General features: G+C 46.6%; 1 protein-coding gene across 1 annotated transcript; it reads right to left on the minus strand.

The window, feature by feature from the left end:
• Positions 1-386: 386 nt before the first annotated feature.
• On the minus strand, positions 387-10,530 carry LOC141084987 (protein BTG3-like). The gene is made up of 3 exons (XM_073569914.1): positions 10,498-10,530; positions 902-978; positions 387-797 (listed from the first exon to the last, which is right to left on the minus strand). Exons 1-3 carry the CDS (start codon positions 10,528-10,530, stop codon positions 659-661), a joined length of 249 nt encoding a protein of 82 aa, XP_073426015.1. The 3' UTR covers positions 387-658.
• Positions 10,531-15,423: the final 4,893 nt, after the last annotated feature.

Consider the following 15,423-nt stretch of genomic DNA (forward strand, 5'->3'; position numbering starts at 1 on the left):
TATTTACTACAATTTGTAGATCCTGTATTTTGAAGCCACCAGGGCCGATGCTGGGAATTGGGGTCATTAAAAAGACGAAACCTCCACGGTGGAAACCAGAGTGGAGCCCAAGTTCTATATAGAGCAGGAGAAGCCTGAAAGTGCAAGAATACGGAGGGTTAATTCAAGAAAATTGAATTATCCTGCGCCTAATTGTCAACGTAAATAATCCCAAGTTCCATGTCTTACTATCATGTACCCTTAGTGTGTTATTTTCCTATAACCCAAGTATCAGTGAATGTTAAGGATTTCTTACTTGATTTGGTCTTGTGTTCCTCAGTATTTGCTCCACTGGAGGACTGGGAGCTTCGTCGATTCCACTACCACCATCTTCACTAACTGTTGGAGATGATGATGGTGATAAGCTCCAAGTTTCTCCGATATCCTCAGTGACCTGTATGGCACAGTCAACCATACATGGAGATGAAGGTTCTTGTTCAACCTCTTCTGGTGTTATAGACACATCATCATATCGAGGGGATCTTGGATCGAAGCTCGCCACAGTGAAGGGGAAATTTTCTTCCCCCAATCTGTGCAAAGATAAATCAGTAAGAAATGATTATCAGTCATAGGAATTTTTGGAACCATATCTACTGAATATTATATACAGAGCAACTACTCACCGGCAATAAAATTCAAAAGGATCAATCCACAAGGTGACTTCCTTGGGCAGAGCAAGGTCTTGAAATCCTATACGGGTAAGAGCACAAGCCTCTAATATGCTCTCATCTCTGCTTTCACTGTTTATTCTGATACACCTAAAAGAATAAAATGAGACATTAGAGATGAGATGCCATTAGTACAACATAGGAAATTTCTTGAACGTCTGCAAGACCAATATGGAAAATATCAAGAAATGTACCTATAGGCTTGTCCTTTGATTGGGTTCTTTGGATACCAGTGTCCAGTATATCTTTTACACAATTGTTGCAAAATTTTCTCCAAATAATAATAATAATAATAATAAATTTTATTTTTATAGCGCCGACATATTCCGCAGCACTTTACATTTCAGAGGGGATTTGTACAGACAATAGACATTACAGCATAACAATAATCACATACAGTAGATTATAACAAATACCAAGAGGAAAGAGGGCCCTGCTCGCAAGCTTACAGTCTATGAGGAAAGAGGGAGACACGAAAGGTGGGTGGTAACAGTTACCCTGATTGTATGGACCAGCCATAATGTTAAGTGTGTAACAGTACAGACACAGAGGGCTAATGGAGGCATAAAGCATGTGGGAACATGATGCGGGGAACCTGGTTATGGTAAAACTTTTGGCTCTGCCACACAGGGATAGATTAGGTTAATGTGTTGGGGTGGTAGGCCAGTCTGAATAAATGCGTTTTCAGGACACGCTTAAAATTGTGGGGATTGGGGACTAATCGTATTGACCTGGGAAGTGCATTCCAAAGAATTGGTGCGGCACGTGTAAAGTCTTGGAGATGGGAGTGGGAGGTTCTGACTATTGAGGATGCTAATCTCCGGTCATCAGCAGAACGGAGGGCGCGGGTAGGGTGGTATACTGAAACAAGGGAGGAGATGTAGGGTGGTGCTGAGCCATGGAGGGCTTTGTGAGTGAGGGTAATAAGTTTATACTGAATTCTGGAGTGGTTGGGTAGCCAGTGTAATGACTGGCACAAGGTAGAGGCATCAGTGTAACGATTGGTGAGGAATATGATCCTGGCTGCAGCATTCAAGACAGATAGGAGGGGGGAGAGTTTGGTAAGAGGGAGACCGATTAGAAGAGAGTTACAATAGTCGAGACGAGAATGAATAAGAGAAACAGTAAGAGTTTTTGCAGCGTCAAAGGTAAGAAAAGGTCGAATTCTAGAAATGTTTTTGAGGTGCAGATGACAAGAGCGAGCCAGTGATCGAATGTGGGGGGCAAAGGAAAGCTCGGAATCAAGTATGACCCCAAGACAGCGGGCCTGTTGCTGGGGAGTAATAGTGGAACCACACACAGAAATGGCAATGTCGGGTATAGGTACATTAGTAGAGGGAGGAAACACCAGGAGTTCAGTCTTTGACAGGTTCAGTTTCAGATATAGTGAGGACATATTAGACACAGCGTTTAGACAATCGCCGGTGTTTTCTAGAAAGGCTGGCGTGATGTCAGGAGAAGAAGCGTATAATTGGGTGTCATCAGCATAGAGATGGTACTGGAAACCAAATCTACTGATTGTTTGACCAATAGGGGCAGTGTACAAGGAGAAGAGGAGGGGGCCTAGAACCGATCCTTGAGGAACCCTAACAGTAAGGGGAAGGTGAGAGGAGGAGGAACCGGCAAAAGCTACAGTAAAGGAGCGGTCGGAGAGATAGGAGGAGAACCAGGAGAGAACGGTATCCTTAAGGCCAATGGAACGGAGCATAGTGAGGAGGAGCTGATGATCCACAGTGTCGAATGCTGCAGAGAGATCCAAGAGAATTAGCATGGAGTAATGACCATTTGATTTAGCTGTTAGCAGATCATTAGAGACTTTAGTGAGGGCAGTTTCAGTGGAGTGTAAAGAGCGGAAACCGGATTGGAGAGGGTCGAGAAGAGAGTTTTCTGAGAGATAGCGGATAAGACTGGAGTGGACCAGGCGTTCCAGGAGTTTAGAGATGAAGGGAAGATTAGAGACAGGTCTATAGTTAGCGGCACAGTTTTGGTCGAGGGATGGTTTTTTTAAGTAGTGGATGTATGATGGCATGCTTAAATGAGAAGGGAAAAATACCAGAAGAGAGAGAGAGAGAGAGAGAGAGAGAGAGGTTAAATATTTTAGTTAGGTGAGGGGTGACAGCAGGGGAAAGGGACTGAAGGAGCTGTGACGGAAATGGGTCACTGGTGCAAGTAGTTGGGTGAGAAGATGCAAGGAGCCTGCTTACTTCTTCTTCTGTGACTGGTTCAAAATCAGAGAGTGAGTTAGATGCAGTGGGGGAGGGAGGACGGTGCATGGCATGAGGTGATTGGGAGATAATTTCCTGTCGGATCTGGTCAATTTTTTCTTTGAAGTAATTGGCCAGATCGTCAGCTCGGAGCTCCGTGGTTGGGGCCTGTACTCTTGGATTGAGTAGAGAATGAAAAGTGTCAAAGAGACGTTTCGGGTTATTGGACAGTGAGGTGATGAGGGTGTTGAAATAGGTTTGTTTGGAGAGGTGAAGGGCAGTGTTGTATGTTCTAAGCATAAACTTAAAATGGATGAAATCTTCGGGTAGATTGGATTTTCTCCACAGACGTTCGGCGCACCTGGAGCACCGCTGCAGGAAACGTGTTTGCACCGTGTGCCAGGGTTGTTGCCGTCTGCGTTGTGGTGTTCTATTTATAGGGGGTGCAAATTCATCCAGGGCACTTTGAAGTGTTTCATTGTAATGCTTCAATGCAGAATCAGGACATGAGAGGGAGGAGATAGGGGCCAATGAAGTCTGCAAGTTCTTCAGAAGTTTCTGGGTGTTAATGGCCTGTATGTTTCTATAAGTCTGGACAGTGGGGGTGACCTGAGCAGCCTGGCAGTTCTTGATAGAGAATGAAAGAAGATTGTGGTCAGAGAGCGGGAGAGGGGAGTTTGCAAAATCATCCACTGCACAAAGCCGAGAGAAGACCAAATCGAGGGAGTTTCCGTCTTCATGCGTTGGAGAATTAGTAAGCTGCGAAAGGCCAAATGAGGAGGTTAGAGATAAAAGGTGAGTAGCAGATGGGGAGAGGGGAAGAGAAATGGGGATGTTGAAATCACCCATGATGAGGGTAGGGATGTCACAGGAGAGAAAATGTGGAAGCCAAGTGGCAAAATGATCCAGGAACTGATGGGAGGGGCCGGGAGGACGATACACCACCGCCACTCGCATGGAGAAGGGGGTGTAGAGTCTGACGGCATGGACCTCAAAAGAAGGGAAGACAAGTGAGGGTACTTGAGGGATAACCTGAAAGGTACATTTTGGTGATAGGAGCAGACCAACGCCTCCACCAGCTCTATTGTCTGATCTTGGGGTATGAGAGAAGTGAAGCCCCCCGTATGAAAGAGCAGCAGCAGCGGTAGTGTCTGACTGCTGGATCCAGGTTTCAGAAAGAGCCAGGAGGTTAAGAGAATTAGAAAGGAAAAAGTCATGAATGAAAGAGTTTGTTACACACTGAGCGAGAATTCCAAAGTGCACAATTAAGAGAGACAGATGGCATGCAGGGAATATTAATTAGATTAGAGGGGTTTCTGAGTGTAGCAGTCGGGAGGTTTGACTTTCTATAACATGGGGGACCAGGGTTGGGAGCAATGTCTCCTGCGACTAGGAGAAGGAGGATAGAAAGAGTGAGCAGATGGTTAAGTGATTTGTGAGAGCGTCTCTGATGTTGAATGGTGGGACTGACTGGGTCTGTGCAGTTTAACAACGTGAAAAGAGCATGAGTGCTATACATAGGAGAGGAAAGAAGCGAGGGGCCAATGTGGATGGAGTGTAGAGAGTTAATGCCAGGGCGGTGGATGTGTGTGAATGCAGCGGCCAGGATTAAAATTACACAAATGCATATGGTATATATTTGTTGTACTCCAAATGTACAGGGAGTAGATGTATATAAATGTCTTACCTGTCTCCTGCCCTGTCTAACTGCCATGTTATAACTGCCAGTACTTTGATAAACTGTACTTGGATAAAGTGTGCATAAATGCCCCCTGCATAAAATATGGTAATTGTGGTGGAATCCAATATTTGTAATCTGTTGGCCACAGTTTTCACATAGTCCACTCCGGCCAAGAGTTCCTGCCTCATGGAAACTGGAATACAATTCTTTGCAGCCATTTTATCTGAGAAGAAAAAAAGAATAGTTACTTGTACAGATTTTGTAAAATATGCTTTTTTTTTTTTCATATTCCTCAAAGGTGGAGGCTTCAGTCATACAACTGGAATACAACTGTTCTTCAATACATTAAATAAGAAATCAATCACATTTAATTTGTTAAAAAAAAAAAAAAAAAAAAAAAATACGAAAAGTTAAATTAACAAACATTACTTGTAAGAAAAAACATAAATCTAAAAAAATAAAATAGTTAAATTACATTTACATCACCACGTTACCCCAACTAGATTTTTTTTTTTTCCCATTTTTCTACATTTTTGGTAAATTGAATGGTATTCTAAAATATAACACTTCAGCGCACACACAAACAATAGCTCATTCTGCACTTTCAAAAATTGTTGGGTAAAACTGAAAATTGACCTTAACAGGAAAAGTAATAATAAAAATAAAAAAAGAAGGCAAAATACTAGAAGGTGCTTAAAAAATAATAGGAGGCTGACCCTGTACTTGTGTCAAAGTCTTCAACGTTTTTATTCTAATATGATTGGAAAAGACAAAGTTGATTAAGTGGAAAAATTAAAAGTGAAGGAAGATATATAATCTACCTCTGTATTTAATCTATTATTATTTAGTTCATATTTCAATATTTTTTTATATTTCTATGTGGCTTTGTAACTGCCTGTAATATATCTCACATATTCATCATTCTATGTATCTTCATATAAGTTTTCTATATTTTTTTAATATTTGACAGTCTATCTGTTAATATATCATTTATCTTCATCAGTTTAAAAAGATTATTATCTATCATGTATTTATATATTATCTATATCTAATATAATAATTATTTATCTTTCTACCTTTTATCTACCGTATATACTCGAGTATAAGCCGACCCGAGTATAAGCCGACCCCCCCCTAATTTTGCCACAAAACTGGGAAAACTTATTGACTCGAGTATAAGCCTAGGGTGGGAAATGCTCCATAGATTATTCCCCCATAAGAAGCTCCATAGATTGTTCCCCCATTAGAAGCTCCATATTGTTCCCCCATATGCTGCCCCCATTAGAAGCTCCATATTATTCCCCCCATATACTGCCCCCATTAGAAGCTCCTTAAGATTATTCCCCCATGTGCTGCTGCTGCATGTAAAAATAAAAAAAGACATACTCACCTCTCCGTCGCTGGGTGTCAGATACTCACCTGTCCTGCGTCCATGGCTGCTCACCGCTATCTGCAACGTCATCAGTCAGTGACGTTCAGACTGCAGGGGGCGCGGCGTGCACTAATCACGTCACCGCGCCCTCTGCTGTCTGAAGTCACTGACCGATGACAGACAGCAGCAAGCAGCCATGGACGCAGGACAGGTGAGTATCGCTATACTTACCCGTCCTGACGCTGTGTCTTGAGCCCCCAGCTTCTCCACGCTCTCTTCCTGCCTTCAGCGGTCACGTGGTGCCGCTCATTAAAACTCATGAATATGCGCATATTCATGAGTTTTAATGAGCGGCACCACGTGACCGCTGAAGGCAGGAAGAGAGCACGGGGAGAAGCTGGGGGCTCGAGACAGCGTCAGGACGGGTAAGTATGACCTGACACCCCCCCCTCCCCCTCTGACCCCCCAGTGTATATGACTCGAATATAAGCCAAGAGGGGGACTTTCAGCCCAAAAAAACGGGCTGAAAATCTCGGCTTATATTCGACTATATACGGTATCTATTATCTATCAATCTTTTCTATGTTGATCTATTTATCTATCACTCATCTAGCTATCTCTCATCTATCTGTTTATTATCAGGTAATACAAAAAAACTACTCCGATACACCACTGTATGGAGGATTACTTGTGAACACATTTTGATATCGGTTGTGTAAACCTGGATCCCATTGTCTCTCTTTGGACTCAATAGGTTATAAGTGGAAGTATCTGTTTTATATCTGTCTGTGGAATATCAGAAGGTCACTACTTGTTCAGCTCTTATCTATGTGTAAATTATACAGTTTTGCAACAGATAAAAGTCACTGAATAGACAGAATTGTGTCCATTTTGCTCCTGTGGACTCTTCGTCATGTTGTAAAGCAACTGATGACTTGGCTGTGATGTTAATTCTTCTAATTTCAAGACTTAAAATAAATAGGAAAGGTGGTGTTTTCTCCAGAAACCACTCAGGTATTGGTGCATTGGACTGTGCTGCAGTTCCCTCTGTTATTATGTTCTTAATGTTATAGAATTGTCCATGAGACACAATAGACTGCAGAGGTCTCACCTGTCCGGAGCCTTGTAATCCCATTACTTGCTGGTCCAGGCTCATTATTATCTCTATAGTGGATGATGGCTGAGAATCTCCCACCACTGCTAGCAACTCTCAGCATGAAAAGAGACACAAACATGGAATCCCCTGACCACTGCACTTCATATGTAGATGGCAGGGAGCGTTCACCCGAAGAACAATCATATGGAAAGTGTGTTAGGGTACCGTTACACCTAGCGACTCACCAGTGATCCCGACCAGTGATATGACACGGTCAGGATCGCTGGTGCATCGCTAGGTGGTCGCTAGTGAGCTGCCACTCAGGCAGATCTCACCAGCGACATCGCTGGGGATGGGGGTCACTACTTACCTGTCAGACGCGGCGATCCTGCGTCCTCCCGCTCGGCTCCACGCGTCGCTCGTCGTCACAGCAGGAAGCCCAGCAAAAAGCTGACGACGAGGAATGGTCCAGGAGCTTCTCGCACGATCAGCGATAACCAGCGGGGGAGCGGGTCGGAGGTAAGTATCACATGTAGCGATATCGCTAGTAATATCGCTGTAACGTCACAAAATCGGTGACTTTACAGCGATATTGCAAGCGATATCGCAGTGTGCAACGGGGGCTTTAGATAAAGATGTGTAAGGAGAATAAGTCAACATTGCCACAACTGCTCCTGCAGAAAGACTTGTAAAGTGAGAGGATACAAGAGAGGAGTGTGACCGTCTAGGTATAAAGATGTGCTGGATATGTATGTAGTGTATAAAAATCACAAGATTATAGAACATATGATACTTGTTGATACACTGAATATAAAGTGCACATGGAATATACAATGTCCAACAGCGAAAATGCAACATCACAAAAGAAAAGTTGTGGCTTTTTGGAAATCACAAGATGGAGTCATGTCACTTATCTGCAAATGATGGGAAAAATAAAAAAACAACATTTTCAAAACTTCTCAATTTATTCTATGCAGAGTATCAGTGCTGAGTGCAGAAGCCTGGCTCTTACAGCCTCTTCTGCTATGATTGAGGCCATTAATGAGCTGAATGTTCTCCTTCTCCGAATGCACTTGGGCAAATCTTTAAGGTCCGTTTTTAACCGCTCCCAGATGAGTTCAGTGGGAGACAAATCCAGACATGCAGCAGCCATGGGAGCATGTTTAGGCCATGCATGCTGCTCATAGTAAAACGAGTAACATGATGCCTTGCGTTTTGTTGGAGTACGGTTTCCGGAACACTTTGGAGAAATGGCCTTAACACCAATTCCATCAATAATACAATTTTAAAAGTGATGAGCGAGCACTAAGAATGCTTGGGTGCTCATTACTCGGGTCGAAAGTACTGAAATATTCCTGTACTTGACCCGAGCAGCGAACCCAATGTTAGTCTATGGGAAGTTCAAGGTTTTTTTGCCACGACCACCCTCCCCCGGAGGTCTTTCTAACGTATCAAAATGTCGGAAGTGTAAAGGAACAGTGCAGAAGGGACATAGGAGCATTATGGGGAATGCCACTGGAAGCCAAGGTCACTTCTGTGACCAATGTTAGTGTAATGCCACTTTTACAGGTGCACTCTGAAACGTGCGAAAACTAAACCTAAATGTATTTTACAGTGAAATGTCTTAAGGGACATCCTTTCCAGGGTAATAATTTGTATGTGAGGCAAAAGTAATATCCTAAAAAAATAAGTTCCTCCACCACTTTAGCTATGTTCACACATAGCATTTTTGATGCGTTTTTCAAAGTTACCATTGTGTTCAACCAATACAAATGCATTTATTGGGAAATGTCACTGTAGCATTTAAGAACCTTGGCTGGCCATGTGGTGTGTGACACATCATCAGACACATCTTGCTTCATTTATGAAGGATTGACTCAGTCACAAAGCCTATTTTTATAGGGGCATTAGTTGGCATTACTATTGTTAAAGGTCCATTATTAAAAAGTGGGTCTCCTAAACTGTTATTGCCTATGCATTGAGTGGGTGGGCTGCCAAAAATTAGGACGCACCACACTACCACTTTCACAAGACGTACAGCAAGGCCTAATGAATAAATGTTCCCATTATAAAAAAGTGGCTCTCACATAGTGTTTGCCTATGGATTGATTGCAAGGGCTGCCTTGCCCCAAAATAACAAGCACTCCAATGACCCTTGGAACAGATGTCCTGGATGGCCACGTGAAACAAAAGTTACCATTATTTTTCATTTGGTACTGCCATACTGTTAGCCTATGTAGGTAACAGCAGGTTCACAGGATGCAGTGACGAGACACGAGACTGAGTGCTGTTTTGGAAAGTAACGTTTATGAACTGGAGCCGCTAGGGCTATACTGAGCAACTAAAAAGGAGTAACACTAATTGTCCTCGCAGGGACTCCATAACAATAACGCTTTTCTTTAACGAGAATGCGACTGACCCGACAAAGTCCGCTATTATGAGGCCACAAAACGGCCAACTACGGGTCCTTATTTCCTAATGTCAACTTATCCTTCCTGACGTCCCTCGGTGTCGCTGGTGTGGCTGCTTTGGTGTCGCAGCCGCTGGGCCCAGCTGTTGAGGAACTGTAGTAGTCGTCAGGCATCTCAGCACCCAGGAGAAGTTGGGGCACAACAGGCCCTAAGGGAGTCTTTCGTTGCAGTAACCCCCTGTAGCCACAGCAGGGTCCCATTCATTAGCGAGTCCACGGGGACTCCAGTTCCCCCAAGCAGGGTAGTCTGGAAGAGAGGCGGCTGGTAGGCCACGTGCATGGACTGGGACTGTGTAAAGAGTCTCTCCGTAGGCGAGGAGCAGGCCCCAACTGCCAACTGCAGCAGGATAATGGCAGCTGTGGGCGGTGAAGAACGGGCCGCAACCAAGGACAGAGGCAGGGCGGCAGTGGTCATGCCGCAGCTACAGGCCGAAGTGGCGCGTCAGTGGCCACGGGAGGCACCGGGCAGGCAGCAATGGACTGGAGTGCAGCGGCAGCAGTTGGGGACAACCGTGGGCAGGTCGCGGGCCCAATTTGGAGAGGGACGACAGTCTCTTGCCGGTAAGCTCGGTACTTCCTCTCTGAAGGCCGCTGTAGATCTCCTCTCTGCTGCTAATCTCTCCTCTGATGGCCGTCAGTCACTTTGGCTCTGTCACACACCCACAATCTTTCTCTGTCTGGCGTACTACCAACTGACTTCCCGGCGTGTTCCCTGCCCCCTCTATACTCGCCCCACCCATTGCTGACCTGTCACTTTCAGTAGCCCGCTGTTCTCCGTTGTCCCCCAGGTACCGTTAGAAACCCCTAGAAACTTTGACACCTTTCACTCCCTCATCAGGCCGAAAGCACAAGCCCCTATCACAGACATTTGTGCTGATGATCTTTCCTCCCTCATTTCTGTCTATCGGCCTAGCCGATCGCTGCACTCTGCAAATGACTTTCGACTAACCTCTGCACTAATTCATACCTCACACTCAGGACTCCAAGACTTCTCCTGCATTGCGCCAATCCTCTGGAATGCTCTACCCCAAGAAATTAGGACCAGCCACAACTTGCACAGTTTTAAGCACTCCCTCAAAACACATTTGTTCAGAGCAGCCGATCACGTTCGCTTATCAAATTCATTTTGTGTTTGTGTAGCCCATTCACTATCTCTCTATCTATTCCCCACTCCCTCAAGATGGCTGGACTATCATTGTAAATGCACACCTGTACTTTGTATCTCACCGACCTCATTGTAGATTGTAAGCACTCACGAGTAGTGATGAGTGAGCCCTAAAATGCTCAGGTGCTCGTTGCTCGAGTCGAGCAAATTGGAATACTCGGGTACTTGACCTGAGCAACGATACTGATGTAAGTCTATGGGAAACCCAAGCTTTTTCTAGTCACCTTCCACGACAGCCACCTTGGAGGTTGTCTCCCTGCCCTAATAGGGGACAGGAACACAAAGAGGTTAAATAACCCTCCCCTTCCTGCTACCTCAGTGTTTTTCCTGTCCCCTATCGGGGCATGAAGAGGTCACAAGGGGCTGCCATGGCCAGCGAGCGGAGCCCCTATATACTTACAGAGCTGGGCAGCTGAGGTCGGGGGGGTTCGCCTCTCCTCCTCCATGCGCTGCTCCCGTCTTCACCACGGTGTGACTCGGGACATGGCCACCCCTCCCGCGCCCTCTGGGGTAAAACGGGGTGGTACGGTGCCTGCCGGGGTCCTGCACAGCTCCCCAGCTTCCTCCTTCCTCCCAGCGCCACATTGGAGCCAGGGCGCGCGCGTCAAAGGGGGCAGGCAGTCGACCGGAAGTGGCAGTTATGTGCACTTCCGGTTTGCGGCCTCCGGCGTCCTAGGAAGGTGAAACGCGCACCGGCTGCCGGGGAGACCCGGGAAACTATCACGATGGTGGCGGGGGTCGAGCATATCCTTCCAAGGGACCAGGGAGGAGCACCAGGAATCAAAGCCCCAATCACCCCTAAAAGGGTGCAGCAGCTCCAGGTAAGCGCAGAGTGTGTGTGCAGAATGGACGGTGAGAAGCCCTCAACTGCAGCATCTGCAGAGCCCAGCATTCCTCCTCCTACAGTGAGTAGCGGGGCTGGTCCCTTGCCTGTCAGATGAACTGGTGGCACAGGTCTGAGTAAGCTTTCTCTTCTCTTGCAGGAAGACAAAGCCTCTGCCCCTAGAAACCCCCGTAAGTGTGGTATATGTGGTGCCAGGTTTCTTTCTGATTACAGAAAGGTTATGCCAGCCATGTACGCAAAATATACTGCGTACCGAGCAACCCTCCCTGTTTATGCTGTCAAAGACTCTCATTAGACAGGAGGTTCAGACCTCCATAGCAGCCCAAACCCTGGCCCAGGGTCCTGCCCCAAAGAATAGGAAAAGGGCACCTATAGAAGCCGACTCAGACTCAGGAGAGGTCCGTTCCTCGGGGAGATTTGGGAAGATGAGGGCCCCACGTCCACCTCCAGTCATGATACAAAAAAAATACTATTTCTCCTCGGAGGATATGGAGGAGTTAGTTTCCATGGTAAGAAATACCATGGGATTGGAGGATGAGGAAGTTAGGCTCAGTCCAGGATGAGATGTTTGGAGGGTTGAAACCCAAAGGTAGAAAGGGTTTCCCCGATTCATGAGGTTATACAGGATTTAATAACTCAGGAGTGGTCCTCCCCCGAGAAATCACTTACGGTGCCCTCTGAGCTAAAATAATCGGTTCCTCCTAGAAGGAGAGAGTTCCATTTGGGAGATCCCTAAGATAGATGTCCAAGTGTCTAAAGTCACTAAGAAGACGTCCTTGCCCTTTGAGGATGCCTCCCAATTGATGGATCCGATGGATCGCAAAATAGAGAGCCATCTTAAAAAGTCCTGGGAAGCCTCTACGAACCTGCTCAAAGCAAATATTGCGTCCACCTGCGTAGCCAGATCGTTGTTTTTCTGGCTATGTACGTTGGAAGACCACCTGTCGGGGGGCACTCCAAGGGAGGAAATCTTAGACTCCCTGTCAATCCTCCAAAAGGCAACAGGCTATTTAGCTGACTCTTCGGGAGAAACGGTACGGGTGGCAGCAAGGTCCCTAGTCCTCTCAAACTCGGCCAGGAGAGCCTTGTGGCTGAAGTCATGGGGAGGCGACATCACTTCCAAAATGAAACTTTGTGCCATCCTCTTCCAGGGACACCACGCGTTCGGGCCAGTCCACGATGACATCCTTGAGAAGGCTTCTGACAAGAATAGGTCACTGCCGGAACAGAAACCCACAAAAAGGTGAGTTTTTTTCGTCCCTCAAGGGAGCAGACTTCTCAAAGGGCGTTCAGAGGGAAGGGCAGAACGGGTCGATGGAGCTACTCGAAAGGGGGTAAAGGAAGAAACATCCTTGTGCCCCAACAGCAGCAGCCCCCGGAAAAACAATGACTCCCGGGTAGGGGGTCAACTCCGTTTTTTGCCCAATGGCAGGCCACGACCTCAAACCAGTGGGTCCTGCACACTATATAATTTGGGCTAAAACTGGAGTTCGAGCACCCCCCCCTGCATGCCCTAAGGATTACCCCAGCGCATTCCCCAAGTCTGCAAAAAGTTCTGTGGCTTCAGTTAGAAGAACTGCTATGGGAACAAGTGGTCTTGTATGTGCCTCCTCAGGAGGAGGGCAGGGGACATTATTCTCGCCTGTTCCTGATTTAAAAAAAAAAAAAAAAAACCTCAGGAAAGCACAGGCTCATTATAAATCTAAAACCCCTGAACCACTTCATCAGGTACCGTCGATTCCTAGATGTAGTCAGTAAGATCAGCAATTCCTCTTACTGGACAAGGTTGGCAGATGGCAACAATAGACCTAAGGGATGCGTATTACCACGTATCCATTCATCTGGACCACCGGAAGCTTGAGGTTTGTGGTCACCCACGACCGAGGAATCAGCCACCTTCAGTTCAACGCCCTGTCATTTGGGGTGTCCCCAGCACCAAGGGTGTTCACAAAAATCATGAAAGAGGCAGTCATCTTCATTCGGCTTCAGGGGATATGCATTGGACCGAATCTGGACGATCTGCTTATCATTGCCCCATCAATAAACCGGCTGAACCAGGACGTATCAAGGACCCTACAGATTCTCAAAACTCTAGGGTGGATACCAAATCTCCAGAAGTCAGCCCTCTGTCCTTCCCCGAGGAAAAAACTCCTGGGGATCCTCTTGGATTCAGAGAACAGGACGTCCATTCTTCCCAAAGATCAACAAAAAGACCTTCGGCAGAAAATACTCCGGTTCAGAGACCAAAGGGTGCCGACGCTGAGGGACGCCATGTCCATCCTGGGATCTCTGACAGTGTGCATTCAGGCGGTGTCTTGGGCACAAGCTCACACGCGAGTCATCCAGTCGTATGTCCTGACAAATATGAAAAAATATCCAAACAACCTGTCAAAAAGGGTTCTACTGCCAGGACATGTAAAATCGGCCCTCTGGTGGTGGCTGAGCTACCGAAACCTGAGTCGAGAAGTAAGCTGGGATCAGCTTCCTCTAAAAAATACTATGCACCGATGCCAGCCTAAGGGGCTGGGGAGCTGTAGTCAAAGATTCATACTTCCAGGGACAATGGCCCCAGAACATAAAGGCTGGATCTTCAAACCTAAGGGAGCTGACGGCAGCGGAAGAGTCACTGAATGCTGCAGCAGCCCTTGTCAAGAACCATCATGTCCGGATATACTCCGACAACGTGACCACGGTGGCATATCTCAGGCATCAAGGGGGCACAAGGTACGCCAGCCTAAAGAAAGTAGCAGCAAGGATCTTCCTCTGGGCAGAGAAGCACCTGTTATCCATCTCCGCGGTACACCTGAAGGGATCGGAAAACATCCAGGCAGACTTCCTGAGCAGGAAAGACATCCATCCAGGAGAATGGTGTCTGAACCAAGAGGTGTTGCAGGCTCTACTCTGAAGATGGGGGATCCAGAAGTCGACCTGTTCGCGAATGCACAAAATACAAAGGCTGCGACCTATTTCTCCCTCAGTCCCACGTACGGAGCCAGGGGAACGGATGCATTTGCCCATCCATGGGTCTTCAGACTGGCCTACGCTTTTCCCCCAATCCCGATGCTGGCAAAGACCCTACATTAGATCAGGGCAGACGGAGTCAAGACGATCCTCGTGGCTCTGATGTGACCTGGACGAAGCTGGTACAGCACTCTGTTGGACATGGCCCAGGAAGGTCCCTTGCTATTACCCTAGAAGACCGACCTCCTTTTTCAAGGTCCGTTGCTACACCCGGACCGAGCCAAGCTATCCCTAGCAGCCTGCTTATTGAGGCCAACATTCTGAAGGCAAAGGGTTATTGGATGAGGTAATCCAGACCCTTCAAAAGAGTAGAAAGCCGATAACTAATGCAATCTATGGGGAAAATATGGAGAAGATTTTCCTCCTGGTGCCTCCTGAAGGTCCCTGACCCCGCCCATCCAAATATTGCCCAAAAACTAGACTTCCTACAGAAAGGGTTAGATCTAGGGCTTACTCCGAGTACATTAAAGGTACTGGTATCTGCCCTAAGTGCCTTTTTTTGACCAAGACCTAGCCAAACACCGCTGGGTCAAGCGGTTCATGATAGCAGCAGGCAGGATTCGCTCTTCGCTACCTAGCCGGGTTCCCCCTGGGATCTTAATTTAGTGCTTAATAGCCTAACACAGGCCCCGTTTGAGCCCCTATCAGAAGTTCCATTAAAAATGCTCACACTCAAAAGTGTTTCTTGTGGCGATCACATCAGCTAGACGGGTGGGGGAGCTACAGGCCCTTTCAGCACAGGAACCTTATCTCCTACTCAATTCAGTTAGTATAGTACTACACCTAGACCCCTCCTTTATGCCCAAGGTGGTGTCAGACCTTCATAGAAGCCAGGATATCGTGTTGCCCTCATTCTGCCCAAA

This window comes from Dendrobates tinctorius, unplaced genomic scaffold (genome assembly GCF_039654945.1).
Source record: "Dendrobates tinctorius isolate UK_male_01 unplaced genomic scaffold, ASM3965494v1 ptg000028l, whole genome shotgun sequence".
Lineage (NCBI taxonomy): Eukaryota > Metazoa > Chordata > Amphibia > Anura > Dendrobatidae > Dendrobates > Dendrobates tinctorius.

Bases quoted from the DNA above. Each gene is read 5' to 3' on its own strand.
- LOC141084987 (XM_073569914.1), bottom strand. From the start codon at position 10,530: ATGCAGGAGAAGTCTTGGAGTCCTGAGTGTGAG. The intron at 979-10,497 runs GTATGAATTAGT...TATTATTTGGAG, and splicing joins CTTGGAGTCCTGAGTGTGAG to AAAATTTTGCAACAATTGTG. The intron at 798-901 runs GTACATTTCTTG...TTATTCTTTTAG, and splicing joins ATCAAAGGACAAGCCTATAG to GTGTATCAGAATAAACAGTG.